The sequence below is a fragment of the Tubulanus polymorphus genome, chromosome 2, assembly GCF_964204645.1.
Source record: "Tubulanus polymorphus chromosome 2, tnTubPoly1.2, whole genome shotgun sequence".
NCBI lineage: Eukaryota > Metazoa > Nemertea > Palaeonemertea > Tubulaniformes > Tubulanidae > Tubulanus > Tubulanus polymorphus.
In genome coordinates this window covers 5951058-5974260 of record NC_134026.1, presented here as the reverse complement: position 1 = coordinate 5974260, position 23203 = coordinate 5951058, and the positions used below count along the sequence as shown (strand labels likewise).

The following is a 23203-nucleotide window of genomic DNA, read 5'->3' as shown; positions in this document are numbered from 1 at the left end:
CAAATGGACTAAGCTTTGTCCAAATTGTTAGACAATTACTAAAATCTCAAACAAATTTTGTATATTTCTGAAGAAAACTGACGGAGGTGAACCCAAGTTCATACAGCCTAAATAGGTGCCATGTTTATCGGAGCAGGACTATTATATATCAGTTAACAAAAACAGCGAAAAAAGTCTGTTTTGACTACCAGCCTTGGCTACATAAGTCGTTTCGATTCGTTTATCACGATCCGCTGTATAAAGAGACCAATGGGGAATTCTTTTTTTCATACGTTCATTTACTGTAGACTAAGGCAACATCTGCTGCAGGTTAGTGTAAAACATTCTCAAGATTGGGGTGTCGTGTTGATAGGGACATATTTGTTAAGCCAACATTTGATTAGTATTTCATGGAATACAGATATTCCGCTTATGTTTTAAATTATATCAGATCATATTTCTCCAACGGTTTTTTCGAAATGATATTGACAGATATATTCTTCTTAGACGGGCGTTTTGTTGAGCTCGGATCAATAAATGACACGAAAACTGAAATAGTTTAACAGATATGAATGAAATTCCATGCGATTATGCAAAATATATGTTTCGTTTAACAGGATGATGACAGGTAAAATAGCAGTGAGCTTGCTGTTGCTGGCTTTGTGTATCGCTCGTGGTTGCTGCAAAACTTACCAAGTTAGAGTAGACGGCTTCGAGGGTGATGGATGTAGTTTCACACATTATATACCGGGTGGAAAGGCTATCACGCCCAGCAAAATAACTGCGCCAAAAGCAGAATTAGAAGTGAATTTCATGAACAAAATTCTCGGACCAGTAGCTAAAACTGCGTCTCTTAGTATGCATTCTCTTAATCTAGTTAGTAAATTCGCGTCCTCTTTTGCGAAAGTAGCTCCAAAACTGGGACCTGCACTGGGTGTATTTGGTGCTAGTTTCGCCATCCTTGACGAAGTAACGAAACCGACAATAAATGATATGCTGAATAAAGTGAACCAAGCCATAAGTGAACTGACCGACGAAGTAAACCAGCGTTTGGATGACATGGTGGGATATGTTGATCAAAAAATCATCGAGTTAGAAAAGGACTTCGGTGAACGAAGGTATAAAGTCTTATTCAACTTATTCAGTAATTGTATCAAGAAAGCAACAAAAGAGCTCGTCAACGAATGCATGATAGACGCTAGTGATGATATCATAGCTAATTTCCCGCAATTTGCCCTTCATGAAAATACCCCTATTTCAACGATATCGATTGATGACGTAAAGCGAATTGAAGCTAACTTTCTATCGTTTAGAAATTACGCGCTTTTACTTATAACGAATGTGAAAACACTGATCGACACATATCGCGATGATAAATCAGAGATAGGCACTAAACGATACCACCGATATGTTGACGAGCTGAAATCGAAAACAGAACGCATTATCAAATACATCCGCAATTCGTACGATAAAATAATAAAAAAACACGCCAACAAAGGTGATTGCCAGAAAACTATCGAATGCCCGAAACCTAAACCTCTAAATGAAGGATGGTTTGTACCTGTCCATACAGTTGATTTTACCAACTGCAACTGCTTCTTCGATCGGTTCTTCTCCAACAGCAAAGATAGATGCAAGGTAAAGTTAACCTTTCGTGTGGATGGTAAGAAAGTATACAAACCCATGTATGCCCGTGCTGGAGCGATAGACGGTGCAGACAAAGAGATATCGCTGAATCTACTCAGACCGAAAGTTAGAGATTTCCAAAAGAAAATGAAAACTGATATTAGCAATTACTGGCATAGTGAAGTACTTAACCTTATTCCTACATATGAGAAAATAATCAAATCCGCCCATTAATAGTAACCATGGATGGAAACGTGTGATTTTATTCCAACTGATTGATTGTAACATCCAGATTCTAGAAGCTATTCAACGAATGGATAAAAAGTACCCCAGGGACCCGGATCTATCTAGTATCGTAACCGATACGTTCATCCGCGGCTGCAACTTCATCGACTATAATTCCACTCCTTCCAATAATGTCATGAGAACATCAGTCACATGATTTGGATTAATTCGATAATTGACCTGGTAATATATAATGCCAAATGAAGGCATGAAAAATTTGTTAGTTTGTGATAGCATCAACAGCAACAAACTGTCTTTATTTTTATACGTTCGTTTAATGAGTATACCTAGAATAACTAATTGAAAATATATAAAAGTTTGTGTGTTGCTTCATGTTTAGTCTTTTAATAGTTAGTATGTTTTATAATAGTTTTGCGTGTATAAAACTGAATGCGTGCAAAAAAGCTTCAAATGCTCAAATATCGTTTTCTTATGTTTTCTTGGGGTATTCTTTCCGAGGCGTAAAAACTTGAGGTAGCACGGGGCCGATAAACATAACGACTTAACATTGTGTTAGCAGTTATGTTGGAAAAAGTGCACTTGTCATGACAAATGAAACTTCGTTCGATTACAAGCATTGTGCATAGCTGTTCACGCGAGGAGGTATTTTGCAGGCGCAGATCCAGGGGTAGCACCCGGGGAACGCGCTACCCTCTAAATTTTCAGTTGGCCCCGAAAGTCATTCCCGTCAAAACTTCGGTACCACCTGAGGACGTCCAAAGACTCCTAATATATTTTACTTTGGTCGAAACAAGCTCAAATCCTTGGAAATCGCATCTGCAGGGGTTTATTTTATTAATATTTTCGTACGGGATGGCCACCAGAACCCCTTTTCGTTACGCGTGGATAGGGCCTCTTTGTACTGCCCTTCTTATCGGGTGCTTCCCCTCGATAAAAGCTCTGGATCCGCCCCTGTTTTGTGTTCACAAAAATACTATTCGGCACTAAAAAACCGCACTTATGACCTTGTGCCACCATGACCCCTCAAATTCTATGAATGGTGAATCAAGATAAACGCCACATTTGGCGTTAATATTCAGTCTCCGTGACGACTCGAAATCTTCTATCGAGAAGAATGCCCTGGAAGAGCGCAATCGAAAAAGTCCTCGAATGCCGTATTCTCGCCGCAGCATCTTCGCCTGCTAGTTTCTGATTGCCCCCCACCGAAGCCCACGCAAACCCTGGGCAGCAGACCACCCATAAGTCTCTAACACCGCTCAAAATTTCTTGGGCGGACAGGTTACCGCTCAGCGGCCATCAAGTGTTGTATGTTGATTTTACCTGCTATTTCGCTCTGCCGATACAACGCATCTGCTTGGCAAGATGTGTAGACTGGTGGCCACTGCACTATAAGATACTGATCTTGAAATAGGGATTGACCCTGTTATTCATTTGATAGGCGTTACATGTATACAGTAAACCTTGCCTCGAATCGGCAAAAATCTGATGATCGCTTATATCGGATGAATTTTGATGGTACAGATTTTTTGACATTTAAACCACTACTAGAGTCGAAGACCCGCTGTATCATCTACCCAATCGCCTAATCTCATCATTCCCCAAATTTCTTAAAACTTCGATTTCAAATTTGCAATTCCACATTAGCTTAGCCCAGAAATTATACATTTTTTTCGCAGGCGTCAAATAATTTTCTAAAATTAATTTTCTTGTTCCTTCTCTTTTTCAAAGAAATTTATATTCCTAAGTCGCATTTTATATTTGCCTTTCTCGGTATTGTTCTTGGACCCGTAATGAAAAAATCAGTTAGAAACACTCACCGAAAGTCGGAGGGCTTCTTTCTTCCCTGCAGTTTAATTTCTTCTCCTGTTCCTGGCTTGAAATCGACGATACACGTCCACAGTCTTTATTTTTGTTGTGGTTAGCGTATTAGAAAAGATAAATAAGCCCGAAAAATATTTCAATGTTTTTAAATTACTTTTGTAGATGTTGATTTAATTTTTCCGTTGACAGAAATCAGTTCTCAAGTCGTAGTTTTCGGAAAAAGCCTGGAAGTCCGACTTAATTAAGTGACTTAATTAACAGGGGGTTTGATTTGGAAATCGGAAATCGAAGTACAGAATGTCTCTGATTTGTCGTCGGCCGAGGTTACATAATTTTTTTTTTCAAAATCGAAGTTCATAATTGGAAATTTCGGTTCCGGTTCATTCAAACAATCATTCATCCAAGCGGCCGGAACCGGCAAGCGACTGATTGGGTTTTATTTTGTTGGCTGCCTAATTAATACCTCGAGATTTTGGAAGTAACTATATTACAAGGATTAAAGATCATTTGTCCATTTTTTCGAATATTTTTTGGTCCTTTTTTGTGTGTAAATAGTCCGAAAAATCATTGTAGTTTTTTTTCCTCGGATATATGTTGATGTAAAAGTCCTCTAAGATGATTTCCCACGTGTTGACTAGATTAAAAGGAAGCACATTTCGAAATTGTTGATCAATAGGGAAGTTTCCAGTTACCAGGCGCCATTTTGAGGCCATTATGCATTATGTATTTAAGTAATACACTGATTCGCACTGGACTATTGCGAGAAAGCTTTATAGGTAAATTTCATACGCCCAGTCAATTTCTCATTGTTTTTATTTCGCAGAATGAATGGTAAAATAGCAGTGAGCTTGCTGTTGCTGGCTTTGTGTATCACTCAAGGGTGCTGCGAGACCTATCGGGTTGAAATAAATTCATTCACAGGTGATGGATGCACATTCAAGAATTACATACCAGGTGGAACCGCTGTGAAGCCCAATAAAATAACTGCGCCAATAGCAAAGAAGCAAGAGACCTTTGTGAAAGCCATTCTCGCACCAGAATCATCAGCTGCAAGTCTCGCTGTAAATTCTCTTCCCGTTACAAAAAGAGGTGGATCAATCAACACGCAAGCTCTAAACATTTTCAATAAATTTACAGGTTCCGTTTCGAAGGTAGCTTCGAAGCTGGGACCTGCGCTGGGTGTATTTGCTGGTATTTTTGGTCTAATTGACGAATTCACAAAACCGACCATGAATGATATGCTGAAAGAAGTGAACAAAGCCATCGGTAAACTAACTGAGGAAGTGAACCAGCGTTTGGATGACATGGTGGGATACGTTGATCAAAAAATCATCGCGTTAGAAAAGGACGAAAGTATGCAGTCTTATTCAACTTATTCAGTAATTGTATCAAGAAAGCAACAAAAGAGCTCGTCAACGAATGCATGGTAGACGCTAGTGATGATATCATAGCTATTTTCCCGCAATTTGCCCTTCATGAAAATACCCCTATTCCAACGATATCGATTGATGACGTAAAGCGAATTGAAGCTTACTTCCTATCGTTTAGAAATTACGCGCTTATACTTATAACGAATGTGAAAACACTGATCGACACATATCGCGATGATAAATCAGAGATAGGCACTAAACGATACCACCGATCACCGATAAGTTGACGAGCTGAAATCGCAAACAGAACGCATTATCAAATACAAATCGGTGCCACCATGTTTATCGGAGCAGGACTATTATATATCAGTTAACGAGCCAAACGACGGGGAACGGAATTCGCAGACAAGTCCATGCAAGACGACGAGATTATACTAATGAGTAAATGAACCGACCTTTGAAAGAATGTCTAACACAATGAATTACTCTTCATTTAACTACTACAATTAATCTCTTCGTTTAACTACAAAAAGTAAGAAAAGTTTCCTCGTTCTCATAACGAAAAGAGTTGCAAAAATGTCATTAATTTAAATCCCCATCATTCCTGACGATTATAAGTTCACGAATCTAACGATTCGACCTAAGGCATACAAAAGCGTTGATTTTGATCATGAATAATATCAGAATGTCGTAAAATCACCCATGAAGAAAAAGTCTGTTTTGACTACCAGCCTTGGTTACATAAGTCGTTTCGATTCGTTTATCACGATCCGCTGTATAAAGACCAATGGGGAATTCTTTTTTCATTCCTTCATTTACTGTAGACTAAGGCAACATCTGCTGCAGGTTAGTGTAAAACATTCTCAAGATTGGGGTGTCGTGTTGATAGGGACATATTTGTTAAGCCAACATTTAATTAGTATTTCATGGAATACAAAAATTCCGCTTATGTTTAGATGATATTTCTCCAACGGTTTTTTCGAAATGATATTGACAGATATATTCTTCTTAGACGGGCGTTTTGTTGAGCTCGGATCAATAAATGACACGAAAACTGAAATAGTTTAACAGATATGAATGATATTCCATGCGATTATGCAAAATATATGTCTCGTTTAACAGGATGATGACAGGTAAAATAGCAGTGAGCTTGCTGTTGCTGGCTTTGTGTATCGCTCGTGGTTGCTGCAAAACTTACCGAGTTAAAGTAAACGGCTTCGTGGGTGATGGATGTAGTTTCACACATTATATACCGGGTGGAAAGGCTATCACGCCCAGCAAAATAACTGCGCCAAAAGCAGAATTAGAAGCGAATTTCATGAATAAAATTCTCGGACCAGTAGCTAAAACTGCGACTCTCAGTATGCATTCTCTTAATCTAGTAAGTAAATTCGCGTCCTCTTTTGCGAAAGTAGCTCCAAAACTGGGACCTGCACTGGGTGTATTTGGTGCTAGTTTCGCCATCCTTGACGCAGTAACGAAACCGACAATAAATGATATGCTGAATAAAGTGAACCAAGCCATAAGTGAACTGACCGACGAAGTAAACCAGCGTTTGGATGACATGGTGGGATATGTTGATCAAAAAATCATCAAGTTAGAAAAGGACTTCGGTGAACGAAGGTATAAAGTCTTATTCAACTTATTCAGTAATTGTATCAAGAAAGCAACAAAAGAGCTCGTCAACGAATGCATGATAGACGCTAGTGATGATATCATAGCTAATTTCCCGCAATTTGCCCTTCATGAAAATACCCCTATTTCAACGATATCGATTGATGACGTAAAGCGAATTGAAGCTAACTTTCTATCGTTTAGAAATTACGCGCTTTTACTTATAACGAATGTAAAAACACTGATCGACACATATCGCGATGATAAATCAGAGCTAGGCACTAAACGATACCACCGATATGTTGACGAGCTGAAATCGAAAACAGAACGCATTATCAAATACATCCGCAATTCGTACGATAAAATAATAAAAAAACACGCCAACAAAGGTGATTGCCAGAAAACTATCGAATGCCCGAAACCTAAACCAAAAAAAGAAGGATGGCTTGTACCTGTCCATACAGCTGATTATACCAACTGCAACTGCTTCTTCGATCGGTTCTTCTCCAACAGCAAAGATAGATGCAAGGTAAAGTTAACCTTTCGTGCGGATGGTAAGAAAGTATACAAACCCATGTATGCCCGTGCTGGAGCGATAGACGGTGCAGACAAAGAGATATCGCTGAAGCGACTCAGACCGAAAATTGTCGATTTCCAAAAGAAAATGAAAACTGATATTAGCAATTATTGGCATAGTGAAGTACTTAACCTTATTCCTACATATGAGAAAATAATCAAATCCGCCCATTAATAGTAACCATGGATGGAAACGTGTGATTTTATTTCAACTGATTGATTGTAACATCCAGATTCTAGAAGCTATTCAACGAATGGATAAAAAGTACCCCAGGGACCCGGATCTATCTAGTATCGTAACCGATACGTTCATCCGCGGCTGCAACTTCATCGACTATAATTCCACTCCTTCCAATAATGTCATGAGAACATCAGTCACATGATTTGGATTAATTCGATAATTGACCTGGTAATATATAATGCCAAATGAAGGCATGAAAAATTTGTTAGTTTGTGATAGCATCCAACAGCAACAAACTGTCTTTATTTTTATACGTTCGTTTAATGAGTATACGAAGAATAACTAATTGAAAATATATAAAAGTTTGTGTGTTGCTTCATGTTTAGTCTTTTAATAGTTAGTATGTTTTATAATAGTTTTGTGTGTATAAAACTGAATGCGTGCAAAAAAGCTTCAAATGCTCAAATATCGTTTTCTTATGTTTTCTTGGGGTATTCTTTCCGAGGCGAAAAAACTTGAGGTAGCACGGGGCCGATAAACATTTCGTTTGCAGTTTTGTTGGTAAAAGTGCACTTGTCATGACAAATGAAACTTCGTTCGATTACAAGCATTGTGCATAGCTGTTCACGCGAGGAGTTAGGTATTTTGCAGGCGCGGATCCAGGGGTAGCACCGATATGTTGACGAGTTGAAATCGCAAACAGAACGCATTATCAAATACATCCGTAACTCGTACGATAAAATAATATCAAAACACGCTAAGAGAGGTGACTGCCGAGTTATAACCTTAGTTAGTGTGTCTAAAACTGAATACAAATAAAATCTACAAAGGCTTGAATATCGGGTTTTTGTTTTATTGAATTTTTCTTTCGGTTACCCGGTACCAATCATCAGTGAACTCCGTATTGGCTTACGTTTTCAAATTAGAATCTAGAAATTTAAAACTAGGGAAAAGCAAAACGATAATAAGGGCCTGGTTGGGACTAATGCAATGGGATTTTTCGGTTGCATTGGTCCACTAATAGTTATTGAATTCGACTTTTTAGGTTAAGTTTTAAGTCCTTGGTCAAAAGACCATGAATGCAATTTTTCGTTCCTACATACGTGCATGTATTTCGTTCAAATCAACCTGTAAAGAAACTGAAGCAGCTATTATTAGACTGGTTGTCGGTGCTAGACCGGTAAGCTGTCTACAAATTAGGGGTGGAATCACAGGGCGTCACTGATTGACTGATGGGTGAATGAAAAACCAGTATCAATGATCAACCCCACTATCCCTAAAAAACAAGGGGGGCACTTCAGTTTTTTCTATTATACAGGGATACTGGGGTTGGTCATTGATACCGGGTTTTATTCAAGTTCACAGACTGACCAATTGTGACAAGTCCGGGCCTCAGTCCCAGTGTGCGGCCGGCACGGTCACACTCAAACACACAATTATTCACTCCAACTCACCAACCGTCTTAGATGGTTTAAAGCGGTTTTAACCAAACGATTTTGAAAACCATCAAAATCAAACTAAAAGATGGATTGATCCGTAAAAGACGAGAAGGGTCATTATTGAGAATCCGCGAAATATGATGTGAATTAAGTAAAATTGAATTGATTTACACATTCCTAATCCGTCTCCGACACTTCAACACAATCAATTCAATTCAGTAATGTCCGCGTAAAGCAATACGAACGCAAACAAACAAGTGAACAAACATCAACAAACAACCACAGAGCCGCGGTCAATGCTTGATTGAATTTTTCATAGCAAGAAATCACATCGCGATTCGAAAACAACCTCTTGTCGGTGACTTAAGTAAGGAAATCATTTAAATGTTGTCAATGAAACTGGAAAGAAAGTAACTCCAATTTTGCAGTCAGGAACACTTTCCAAAAACGGCTTATTCTGCCAATTTCGGCGTTTTCCGCCAATAACGGCAGAATCAGCCATTTATGGATTACTCAGTTTTAAACTGCTTCTGCCAATTTAGCCGAAATCGGCGTTTTCTGCCATTTTTGGCTTGTTCTTAAAAAACGCCATTTCCGCCGTTTTCAGCTGTTACAGTTTTTAAAACTACATCGCCAGAAACGGCGTTTTTAGCTTAGATAGTTTTACAGGTGCTATTTATAATGCTTAGTTCGATGGGAGTCCCTATTATGACATCATCGCTTTTCTGCTGGCATACATTTGTATATTTGCGCCGAAAAATTAATCTCATTGATCCGTTCCAGGCTTCAAGAAAGAATTAAATATAAATGTATGGGTTTCCGATGGCAAATGTATTTGAATTCTGTTCTTTCTGTATACCTGTATTCTATGAAATAAATATATACATACATGTATCCCAAATTGTTTCGAAAATGTTTGTTGTATTTTGAAATGAGTCTAGATACAGCTGTAGGCCTATCGATTTTGAGTTGTAACGTCATCGGCCACCAATTCATTCAATCACTATCCATCACAAGAATCCATCAATTAGCCTAGCTTGGAGGCATCGAAGATGTTAATTACCTTCAATTAACCAACATCATATGCAGTCCAATATATCCCTCACCATTCTATGCTTTATTAGGCAAGATAAGACCATGGGCAAAACTTAAAACTAGATTTTTGATACACTAGTTTATACATCCATGATTGATTTGTCTTATGAGAATGATAATTATAATAATAATAATTTTATTTTCAACATATAATATTTACACATCCGTTCACCTCAGCAAATTAATTATTTTATTCCGAAAAAAGTACCGCGTAGACACTAGGGGAAACGTCTAAGTGGGTGGGGGAATCCTCATATATAACAAGTGGACTGCCAATAATGGCTTAATAGTTTATGATTATAAAACTAACTACGCCAAAAACGGCGGAATACGCCAGAAATGGCGAATGTTTTTATGTGTACCCATGGCAACGTTTACTTGAAAACTTTATAATAGTTTTTAAAACTAGTTCCCAAATTTATTTTTAACAAAAATCATGATTAATAAACTTGTTTCATGCTGTAGTAGTTTTGAGAGTTTTCCCGGAGTTTTTGGGCTTCATATGACGTAATCATTTAGAAAAACGTAAATTTGACCACTTTACCTAGCTCAAAAATTTCCATCCTAGCGTCATATGAAAGCTTATCGTCTGCTCGAGATTATGACGTCATCGGCAACATGCGCTAATTGAACCGGAAGTGCGCAAAAAACTTTAAAGCAAAACTCGAAACTTAGTGAGCTGAAACTGGCTGATTAAGCCATAAACGACTGTGAAAGTTTCAAAACTGAGTGATCCATAAACGGCTGATTCTGCCGTAATTGGCGGAAAACGCCGAAATTGGCAGAATAAGCCGTTTTTGGAAAGTGTTCCTGACTGTTTTGTTTCATATTGAAATCGTACTGTAGATTTAAACAGATATTAGATATTATGTAGATTTAGAACAGATTCAAACTTTTATTAGAGTTTTGATTCTTGATTTTTATTCGGCTTTTGGGAATGGAAACTCGAGAAATCTGGCCAAGGACGAAGTTTCAATTTGGCGGTTAACACCGGATATACATGATTCATGAAATCGTGGATGGTGGGTTGGGCAAGATTTCCGCTGATTTTATCCACACTGTCAAATGAGACCAGGAATTTTGGTTGGGAGGATTTTGATGGGTGTTTGGCAGCTTTTGGTCGGTATTGGACAGCTTTTGGTCGGTATCAGACAGTTTTGGACAGTTTTGGTCGGTGTTTAGTACTACCTAACTTCTTAGCTCACCTGAACTAGACGTATATTTTTGGATGTTCATTCAAGCTGCCGTTCCAATGCCACTGAGTCTAATGAGGTTTTAGAACGCTTTCATGATTCTGGGCTTTAGTGGTTTGTTTGACAAATCTATCCAATTGTCTATCCAACTACCGGTATATTAAAACTCCAATGGCATACACTTCACTGAGTGTCAGTCATATCGCTATTGATCGCAACCCCTAATTGATAATTTACCCAGATAAACAGAACAGATTTTTGAGGAGTCTGCTGTAATTGGGATAGGTCAGGAAAGAGATGCAGACAATTCTTTATAGTGAAATTTTCTCCTTCAAATCTTTGAAAATTCCTCATATCCAGGGATGAATGATCTATAGGGACCCTGAACTAAACCAGAGACTATTGACTATTGTCGTAAGGCATACATTTTTTAGCTCTACTGCACCACTTTACGAGTCGCTAAGATACACAATATCCGTGTATGATGAATAAACGCAAGAAATCCCACAATAATTAAGCCAAAAATGCAAAGTTCTTGAATAGAAATATGTTGTATCAAATGGCACTTCCATTTCAGTCTTTCCACTATCTGGCCTCTGGAACTTGAAAATTGAAGTGCCACTGTTTGCTATGGCGACGTATATCTCCAGAGAACTCGTCGAAAAGAAACTGTCGCATATTTCAAATATACCGGATTCATGGGACGTCTCGAAATCGAACGTGTCGTATTTACAGTGAGTTTTGAAAATGTGTCAGTTGAATACACTGCGTTACGGATTTCGGTGGTTTAATGATCGGTAAGTCCACACTTCACTTTTTGAGCGTATCTTTTTCCAGAATTTGGAAAATCTTAGATAAACTAAAACCCGAGAACGTATGATGAAGTGCAGTACGATTGAGTAGATTTAGTTTCTTCTCGGGCGCCAGCGACAGAACTACCGGTGTCGCGCATTGAACCTTGTTTGTATAACTTGTATTGGTTGCATACAGGGTCATTCATTTATTATGTACGCATTGGGGGAAGGGAGTGGAGTCAGTGCAATTGCAACCTGTAATGCTTAATGTATACGAAAAAATTTTGTGTAGGCTACGAGGTGGGTTGAACAATTCAAATTTTATGGGTACCTACGTTATAATTGAATGATCTCTACTCTTAATCTGCCATCACACTGGAAAAGTTTTGTTACCTGAATTATGTTTCCTATCCGACCTGCTTGTACAACTCACTGTAATGAGTAAATAGATATTGACTATACTATACTATGGATGTTTCAGAGCTGTTCAACCTAAAGTCACGTCGCCAATAGATCAGCCGTCTAAGATACTACATCTAGATATATCGGTGAATGACATTCGTATACTGGATTACGACGGACTCGTTCACTTCCACAACCTCCGTAGTTTGAACGCATCGATCAACAGAATAACAAAGTAAGTTATTAGTGATAAGTTCCATTCGAAAAACATAAAGTTGCCTACTTTTCTCAATTTTCAAAAAATCGATTACCATGACCTTCATTTTTCAGTTGCAGCGGTATCGAAGTCTGTCGACAACTGAGGTGCTTGAATTTGTCGCACAATTTTCTGCAATCGGTGATCAGTCTTTCTCGGTGTTTAGAACTTCGAGAGCTTCACTTGAGCATGAATCGCATCGTAGATATCAAAGACATGCCTATTCTATCGAATCTAACGAAATTGCATTTGGATCATAACGACGTAAGTTTGTTCTTTTGCGACAGTTCTTTTGTAACTTGGAATTTTCATTCAGGATCTTGATATTCTTGATATTCTGTCGGTGTCTTTGATGATTAACATAAATGGGTGATTGAATTGCAGATCGAAACTCTCGAAGGAATCCAGGTACTCGCAAATTTACGCGAATTATTCATACAGAAGAATAAAATCGTAAGTGCTGAATCTAAACGTCGATTCGGGAGCCGTCCCTTTCTTCCAATGAACACTGCCACTACCCTCCGTTTTTCTGCCCAGATGTTCAGTTCTCCGTCAACAAGGCATTGGTTCTAACAATGTGGTGGATAATTGAGAATTGACTTTTGATGTTGATCTTTCCCTTGTCTTCTTATCTGAAAGTACAACTAAACTGGTTCCACTGTCAGATCTAACTACGAAACCAATCATGCAGGGTTTAGTTTCACGTAAAAGTTTAAGCAGCTTAAAACAGGGTTTTAGCTTAAAACAGTTTAAGTTTGAATTGTTTTCAAAACGAAATCATGAAGTAACCCAATGTCAATTACGAAAACCAAACATTTTAGTTCAACTTTTTCGTGAAACTCGGCCCTGGTAAAATGAAAATCATGCATTGCTTCGGAATTGCGTTAAAGCATTGAATTTCTTTGCCGTACTCATGCATCGTTGTTCAATGTTGTTACCGTATTAATTCAGAAATCCATTCTTCCCACGTCTGCTTGCACGGAACTCGTCAGCATAAACGCCGATGAGAACCTGATCGAAGATCTCGTCGGAACGTGCGAAAGCCTCCGGCGTCTCGGTAAACTGGAACTCGTCTCATTCCGGGTAAGATTCAACGTTTGATTCCAGTTAGGGGTCGATTTCGAGCCGGCAGCAAATTGCTGGCTGGGAAACCAGTCTCTAATCAGTATCAGGTTAATCAAGATTATGATAAAATCCAGGATCCAGTTCCACAGTGTTGCGAGTTAACTCTGCGTTGAAATTAGTTCATTTTCAATGAGTTTACTCTGCGTCAAATCTTAACTCAGAACTGTGGAACTGGATCCAGTGGATACTTACTGCCCTGTATAGTAGTAAAAACTAGCACGTACTACAGATATTATTTATAATCCTCTTTTATGTTTGTTATATACAATTTTGTTTGTTGAACACGAATGCTGTTTGTTGAGCATTTCTGGATGAATTGGGCTTTTCCGTTCAAACAATAAATGCCATAGATAAGCTTTTGAGCTACATGATTTCATCGAATTGACCACGTACATATATACTTCAGGGTAATCCAATGCAAGGGCACAAACGTTACCGCGAAGCAATGATATCAGCTACTACAATAAACCTTTTAGACGGGCAAAATGTCAGAATTGGAAAGATGTCGGTGAGTCTATTGAAATATATCGATGTTATATCAATCTGCTGTCAATGAACCACCTACCATCAGACATTGTGGTATGAATTCTTCAAAGCTGGCCTTCTGTTTTAAAAAGATCTGGTAATTAGAAGCCTTCTGGTAATTACATATTTCAACGATAGATGGAATGGAATATTCTGTTTTATATTTACGGTGATGAACTGTAGGCATGTATAGAGATCTTATTCATGATGATGTCATAGTTTGTTTTGATGGTCAGTGAATTCAGAGAATTACCATACATAACAACATACCAAGATAATCTGGTCATCTACAGATTTCGGGAATCTGTCATTTAAATCTTGCATTGAATTGACGGCCAATTTGGCGGCGCAGACCCAAGGGGAGGGTGCAGGGGTGTGCAAAATGTCGAGTCTATATACCATGTAGTCTTGAATCATATGTTCGGTCCTAATTTGGTAAGTGTAAATGAAACTTCAAGCAAAATGTGCTTGGCTGGTATAGTTTCACAACAATATCTAACATTCTGTCACCACTAAATGGCTACCGCTGTTCTAAGATTTATCAATATTTTCAAAAAGCTACCGGGTATTTGTCTTGAACATGGGGTTCCACACCAACTTGCATGATGTAGATGGCTTTTTCTTAGTTCAGCTTCTGGGGATAATTGAGACTGTGAATGCCTTTTATGCGTATTTCTGTGTATATGGAATAATACACAATTTGAACAGCCTGCCTGGCGCAGTCGTGAACATGTGCCTGCCCGAGTGTTTGTTATGTAAGTGGATTTAAGTGGACAGGTGCACTGTGAGCCTAGCATACTCCACTCCATACCAGAAATGAGTTGTCGGTGTCAGTATCGTTTTAGCTGGTTTATATTGCTAGAACAATTCTATTGTATCAATTCGTTTCGACTGAATTCATTCAAGTCTTTCGTTCAAACTTTTATATTTTTTTTTTTGGAGAATGATTGGTGATCTTTTACAGCGAATTTTTATTTGGAGTCAACGCCTGTCCACAGAATAAACTTGACATTGGGCAGGACTGGCTATATTTTGGGGGTTGACTGTCTAATGTCTATTTCAACTCTTTAGATGGAATAGAGAATAGTGACGCCATAATTTGAATGTTCAATTATGTGTTTCCATGCCTACAATCCATAAATTGATGATTTGAAAAAACTTCATTTGGTAGCCATGGAGCTGCATATTGTTTTATTTGTTTTTTACAAAAAATGGTGTCTCTTTCTTTTCTTTGATGCAACTACTTTCAATGAAGAATTTTTGGGAATCCTTGAATGTAGTGTAAAATGGATTAAAAATTGATGTTTTAGTTCATCGCAAGTCCATTCTGGTCCTTAAACCTGCATCGGGTATGCATCACAAAACCTGACTGAGCTAGGTCACCTGATGTTAAGGTTTTTATGAAAATCTTAACATTTTCCATGTTTGTCGCACAACGGCAGCCCAAATAAATTCCCATCAGAATCAAAATATTCGAATTCTTAGCATATATCCCACTATTTTTATTTACAGACGGAGAAAACGTTGATTGAAAATGTCCAGTCAATCGCAGATGTTGCGAAACAAATCCACGATGAACAAATACATCATGAACGAAAGGTGATGATGGAAGATATAGCTTTATTACAGAGACGAATCTTGTAAGTCTTAAAACCTGTTTATTGAAAATTTTATCGCAGCGATCATGCTGTACCGGGTGTATCTGAGGCAGCCACGAAAATTGGCAGGCTGGGGTCGAGAAGAAAAGAAAAAGCATTTCTCGGATAAGGCAGCCATTTGGTAGGGTCATCCATATACCTTTGAAGAAATCCTTTCTAGAAAATACAATGTCCAAGTCCCTGATGTGGTAATTGATAGGTCGGCAGGTCTGTAAGAAGAGTATATTTATGTTTTGCAGAATGAGACAACAAGAATTTGCTGAGTATGAACAAAGAATGAAAGGGGAAAGTGAAGCTTGTATTGCGTAGGTTTATTTCGAATTTTCGCACTGACATAATGTCGCCGTTGAAACCTGTCTAAATTTTCATGACGACCCAAGTTTAGCGAATTGTACGGAAATGAATTGGGAACTTTTGTGAATCCCTCTAGAGAAAATATCATGATAAAATTATCTCGACAAAACACGATATATCGCAATTTATCGATATATTTAAGTCGATATAACGCGTTATCTCAATTATCTCGATATCGTGATAACTTATCAAGATCAATCGTGATACTGATCATAATTTTTACCAATGTCGATATCTATATCTCGATGTTACCTCAGTCAAATCAATTATCACGACTTTACTTGTAATGTCGAGATATGTTTGTTGATTTTTGTTACGGGTAGACCAATATCGCAAAAAATCAACATAGGTATCCTGACTTGTCGAATTAAGTCTACTTAGTCATATTGTCGTCATGATTTGATCATTATTTCTTTAGTCAGTTTCACACGAAGTCCAAATAAAAAGTCCATAGAATTGAATTGGAAATGCCTTCAAATTAGGACCACTTAAAGAATGTGATGACTTGTCTGTATATTTTTCATTATTGAGAAACCTAGACTGATACAGAAATGAATTTGACATAAAACTTTTGACTTATTGTAAAAACTCATTGCTGTATGGTAAAATTATTTTATTTTTTTGTAGTCACTTGAGTCATTTACCTGAAAATTTCCCAAAAGTGATAGTGCAACCACACGGTCTTTTGGAAAAAGTCAAAGAGGTAAAAAAAGAGCAAACATTTCGGTGAATCACCTTGAACTAAAAATTTATTGTAAATATGAACTAAAATAAAACCCTCTATTTTCAGATTTAACCCTCTACTTTTAGATCTACTCTAGATTTTAAAAGTTTTTTAAATGAAGAATTTATTCAATCTAAAAGTTATTAAAATGAACTGATATTTCAAACTTACACTAGAGATCATCGTTCACACCTGATAATGATCTCTACTGAGAGTTTGAAACTTTGTGGCTTTTTGATTAATTTTTGATTGAATGAATTCTCGATTTTAAAACTTTTTAAATCTGTATATAGTGGGTTTTTGTCTAAATATCTGCTCTCCACATTTGAATGTGGTTATTCTACTATCCATATGAAGTTTATGAAATATTTGCGAAATCTTTGCCTTGATTCAGGTTCCGATGCCATCTCAGTACGGTCTGCCTATAACTCCAGAACATGAGAAACACAAGAAGAATCATTTGCAATCAGAAATTCGTGATACCGACGAGGTAGGCCTATATGATGAATGTCACCGCTGGTGTCATTAGTCGCATTAATATTTCACTCCACTTGCTAGCTCGAGAAAATCATTAATGAAGAAGACAACTTGAAAGTTTATTAACACATTGAAAAATAACACATATATTGCGTAATATCGTCGACAATGAATAATATGATATGAATTCATAATATTATCGATCAATAAAGTTATTTTGAATTTGAATATAACGATAATTGAATTGAATTCACTAGCAACCAGTCTAGCCCCGATATATTGATGACGTAGTGCACATCCTCTCTAGAAACAAATACCAAAATTAGAATAATAAGAGTTATGAAATATATTGAATCACAAAATAAGTGCCAAAATTATGATTGTTATTTTGAAATGCCAATATTGATGACATAGTGTACATCGATTCACACAGCCCCTTACGCATACTAGATATCAATGAATATAAACATTATTGTAACGGTTTGTACGGCGTCAAAAAATGGGACGATTTGGGAATTCATATTCGCATTGATTTCATCCATTGCACTATTTGGGGTTTCGAAAATAGAAGAGGAACCGTATTTACCCTCACTACTCCAACACTCATTCAACTTCGTTGAATGTATTTTTTCTGCCAGTAATTATGTATATATTTTCTTAAATACATAGAGGTTATGTTCTAAGTGCTGATGTAAGACTTTTTGACAGTTTTTAGTAGATAAGTGCTTTTTTGCAGCCATTGGGAGCACATTCTGTCGCAATGATGATTTACTTGCTGTTTAATCAGCTGTCCATATTGGAATAATTTTCTATTGTCTATATACACAATTCGGCTATGCACATGTACGATGAACTAACAAGCTCGTGGGGTGTGCGAGGGCCAGGTTTTTCATCGGAGACATAAGAGTAATTATTGTATCGTGCTTCGCCCCCAAAATGCTTAATGAATAAATTAAATGAATTGTACGTCGTAGATAGAAAAACAGCGATTCGTTCTTGTTTGATTGCATAACAGTCTGCTTCTTTTTTTCTATATTTCAGGTGTTGCGACACGCATTCAATCAACTGACAGTTGAACAAACCAAAAGAGATCAGGAGCGCAACGCTTAAAACTGGCGATACTCTATCAGGAATCATCAAAAATATGAAAGAAAGCACCAGGATTATAGGAGCCAATCTGGTTCATTTATTAGTTTATGCACGAGATGGAGGGGTCTAGATTTTCCCCTCTATGGTTAATACCAAAAATTCATAAAGTCTATGAATTTCTGTTAATACATAAGAATGTGCACGGCAGACAAGGGGTTGAAATTCAAACTGACTTTTTACAGTTGGAAAAAATTCTGAGTATACTCCAATGATCTGCATGCACTATCTACGTTCTAGAATAGGCTCTGCTCAAGTTGGATCTGATAAACTCTGATTACTGTTAAACTCGGGAGGTTTGTTGATATATGATATTTCCAAATCGGTTATTGTTTGAGTTTATTGTTAAGGACAGGACAGAATGTTCTACAGATGGGTTAGATTAATTGTGACTATTCTTATCTTCAAAAATTGAACTATTTAACGAATCAATTTTCCGAGCAAAGAACTCCAACATGAGAAGAGATTCTATGAAATACATGGTGCTTGGAATTTTCTGTCTGCATACGTAATAAAAGAAAACTAATAGCCTCGAACACATGGAGACGATTTGGCATGGCCCAAATTGGCACGGATCAGGCGGGAGCCAAATTTGGCCTGTGCCTATAATTAGAGAGCGCGCTCACATGTAAACCACTCACTCGATACTAAACAATGCTCAAACAAAGGGAAGTGGGTCAATTCCGGTACCAGCTGCAATTCAAACACGATCATTTGTCTCATGCTAAAATTTGGCTCGGGCCCGGCCAAACAGGCTCAGGCCCATTTTTCATTCGTGTGAACAGTTTGTTCCAGGCCAAATTTGTTTGAGTGATCACGGCTGATGTCTTGAATACTGGCAGACATTGTGTGACCCGAATAAAGTTCGATGAATGCGTCTGCCCGTTATCCGGTGGCACCATCTTTACCGGTTATCGAAACATGTAAAACACAGATGACGCGATATATATATCTAGCATCGATGACAGCTGTCACCGTGAACTCGAGGAGCTGAAGCACTACGCTTAATTAGTTATTTCATTACGGTATGAATTCGATTTCTCAATTTCACAAATTGAAATATCTGACTGCGCAACCATAGCACGCATATATATGATTACATGAACTCCGGTGCAGTCATTGATCGTTATTTTTATTTTTGCCGGTACGTCGAGAGGCGAAGCACGAGTCATCGATTTGTAAATATTTCTCGGTACATTTGACTAAATGAAAATATGTCACGGTGATATTTCCTGGTCGAAATTCATGGCTGTACCTGGCGTATGGATTTTGGGGGCACAAGAGAGAAACCCGAAAAAGGGCAATTCTGTTGGATATACGTAGGAATAATATTCGCGAAAAGGGCACTTATAAAAAATTTCTGGAAGCTGCCCCCGCTATGTACGGCCCTGAAATTCGTTCTCCACCATGATGAGAATCACCACCTTATAATGTCAGACTTCTACAGTTCATTTTATGCTTTTACAGTTCTCTTATATGTGACATGTATACAAAGGGGTGATCCATATCGAAAAAAAAATCTTGTAAAGGGCGTTTTCTGTGAAATAAGGCATAATTTTGTTGAAAATTCTGAAAAAAGGCATTTTCTGTAAAAAAAATTATGGCATGATTTTGTTGAAAATTCTGGAAAAAAGCATTTTCCTGTGGCCCTAGAAATGGTTAAGACCCTTAGATTTTGCACAGGGACTTGTCACAATTGATAGTGAATGAATAAAGCCAGCATCGATGACTGGTTGGTCGTTGGATATTGGTTTTATTCATTCGCTATCTATTGTGACGAGTCCCGCTGTGAGATTTCGCCGCTGAATCTCTTGAAATTCGTACCGCAGTATTAAATGATGCTCTCTATTCGTTTGACGAAAATGATAGAGGATTTTTGTAACCTCCTTCATGGAGTACAGTACAGTTCCATCGAACCGGGCGATGTTTATTCAAGATGAACCAGCTGTTGCAAAATTATTAATAATCCATAAAACGATCATCAGATGATATTGAATTGATCGGTGTATTGTGTTTATATATGTGTAACATTGTATATTGTCGAGATCGGGAGCGAGTGAATAAGATGATTAAAAGGCTCAAAGCGAATCATGGCTGACCTGATTCTCCAATACCTGATCTGTTGTTAGTTTTAATTAGATAAAATGCTGCACGTTGAGCCTGTTTCTGAGGCGAAATTATTATTATGGATAGAATATGCAATTACGATACTCTTCCAATATCATTCCTAACGTCACCACTCGTGAGAACGGTTTGTGAATTTTAAGACGGACCTTCAAAACTGTTAGAATTTGAGGAGGCCTATTCGCTGCTAGGCTAGAACAAATTTATACCTAGTTTCTCATTTCTGTCGAGCTTAAAAGTTTATCGGGCAGGCCGGCTTTATAACCTGCAGGGGCGGATTTTTCAAAGGGGTTGGCTGACAAAACGTAATGAAGAGACTGCGACTAGCGAGCCACTCAGCGGCGAAGTCCGAGCGACCGAAGGTCGTGAGACGGGGGAGCTTGTCTCGATGATTGCTCGTAGCATACTTGGTATATAATACATAGTCACAACGCTACTGTGAGTTCTGATTCTGAGGCAGCTAACATTCTTATTTCATCTTCTTTGAGATAGGCTATTTACACGAAAAAGCCTCTTATGATAACTTTTTGGAAGGCATTTGAGGGGGTGGCTAGCCACCGTATTCACCCCCCTAGATCCGCCCCTGCCCTGTACGTACATTACACACAAATTCGTGATCAAGCTTACAATAACCGGGCAGTGAGTTATAGGAATGAAATGGTGATAATTTTATTGCAGTTTACAAAAGTGACCCGGTCGATTACAGTAACAACGCATCATTTTTTGCCTAATATCCTTTGTTTGTACATTAATTGCATTCTATATAGCTCAAAACAGCTCATTTTTGTTCATCTGTGATATTCTGTAAGGAGAGAAGCTTTAATTAATTGTAAGAGAAGTTTATTGAATAGAACAGTATGGTGTCTACTTATAACATCCTGGTGCTTAACAGGGTTAGTGATAAAATGTTAATATTAAAAGTATTCCGCAAGTTCTGTGATAATAAAACTGATTGCTCTAGTATCTATATCTAGTATTTTGAGCAATGATTTTGTACACGAATTACTATTTTTATACCTTTTTATTGGTTATTACAACCTTTCTAAAATGTAATGTTTATGAACAACGTAACATCTTATTGGGATTCGAACCCGATTACCGTGGATTCAGACGGCCATTTTTAGGTACCAATTTCGATCCAGTATTGTTAAATAACGGACTGTTGTTATAGTATTTCCCTTTAAGATTTGAATGTACCATTTCTGGTGATATGTAGGAAATCATATAACATGTTGTTGTTTTTGTTGATTAGTTTAGAATGAAATATGTATAGATGAAAAAATACTTTGGATTTATTATTCGTTTTGGATGAAAGTTTTTGCAGGGTGAAGCGTTGATTTTCCAAAAATTATAAACAGTCGGAACGGTTCGTATTTTACAACCAATTCGATGTTGATCTAGGAAAACCAGGTTTTCCATTCGGGATGGACATTTTAGAACCCAATATGAAAATGATCGTAAGGAATAATGGTCCTGCCGGGTTTTGTGGGCTCTTATATAAAGCATTTAGAGCAAAATTTTTCGGATAAAATTCCCCAATAAAAATTCGTCTTAGTTTCTGGTTTCTCAAACAAACCCCTGTGAATTATCAATTTTCAAATCAACACAACCTCTCCGCAGACGATTAAGTTACGCGCAGGCGCGGACGATGTGGATAATTTTTTTTTCTAAACTCTGCCCTGATCAGGATGGTACAAAATGGAAAAGGGAAAACATATAGGTCTATAGAAACATGTAATTGATTGAAAGAAGCTCTTTACTTTAACCTTATGATAGCAATTTGTCCACGGGGCGGGCCGGGCACTTTTTGATTGGTAGTGATTTACTTGGATTCAGTGGTGTCACTTTGTGGTGCAAATTATAGTCAGTGTATAAATGAAGGAATCCCACAAGTGTGGGATTTCTTCATTTATCTACAGTGTACACGACGGATTTTAGCGTTTATTCGACTATAGTCAGTGTTTTACTGGAATGTCTACTACAAATGGACTAAGCTTTGTCCAAATTGTTAGACAATTACTAAAATTTAAAACAAATTTTGTATATTTCTGAAGAAAAGTGACGGAGGTGAACCCAAGTTCATACAGCCTAAATAGGTGCCATGTTTATCGGAGCAGGACTATTATATATCAGTTAACGAGCCAAACGACGGGGAACGGAATTCGCAGACAAGTCCATGCAAGGCGACGAGATTATACTAATGAGTAAATGAATTGACCTTTGAAAGAATGTCTAACACAATGAATTACTCTTCATTTAACTACTACAATTAATCTCTTCGTTTAACTACAAAAAGTAAGAAAAGTTTCCTCGTTCTCATAACGAAAAGAGTTGCAAAAATGTCATTAATTTAAATCCCCATCATTCCTGACGATTATAAGTTCACGAATCTAACGATTCGACCTAAGGCATACAAAAGCGTTGATTTTGATCATGAATAATATCAGAATGTCGTAAAATCACCCATGAAGAAAAAGT

The 23203-nt window shown here is 37.6% G+C and overlaps 1 protein-coding gene across 1 annotated transcript; it reads left to right on the top strand.

Annotated features, from left to right (window-relative positions):
* The first annotated feature begins 9074 nt into the window (after positions 1-9074).
* On the top strand, positions 9075-22033 carry LOC141899437 (uncharacterized). The gene is made up of 12 exons (XM_074785744.1): positions 9075-9219; positions 11718-11937; positions 12416-12571; positions 12667-12856; positions 12977-13045; positions 13544-13675; positions 14124-14225; positions 15755-15882; positions 16140-16205; positions 16882-16957; positions 17373-17468; positions 18497-22033. The coding sequence occupies exons 2-12, from the start codon at positions 11888-11890 to the stop codon at positions 18563-18565; spliced, it is 1134 nt and encodes a 377-aa protein (XP_074641845.1). The 5' UTR covers positions 9075-9219; positions 11718-11887; the 3' UTR covers positions 18566-22033.
* The last annotated feature ends 1170 nt before the right edge of the window (positions 22034-23203 follow it).

Excerpts from the sequence above, each read along its gene's own strand:
- LOC141899437 (XM_074785744.1), top strand. The coding sequence starts at position 11,888 with ATGTGTCAGTTGAATACACTGCGTTACGGATTTCGGTGGTTTAATGAT. Across the intron at positions 13,046-13,543 it reads TCATACAGAAGAATAAAATC|AAATCCATTCTTCCCACGTC; the intron begins GTAAGTGCTGAA and ends GTATTAATTCAG. Across the intron at positions 16,958-17,372 it reads TTTTGGAAAAAGTCAAAGAG|GTTCCGATGCCATCTCAGTA; the intron begins GTAAAAAAAGAG and ends GCCTTGATTCAG.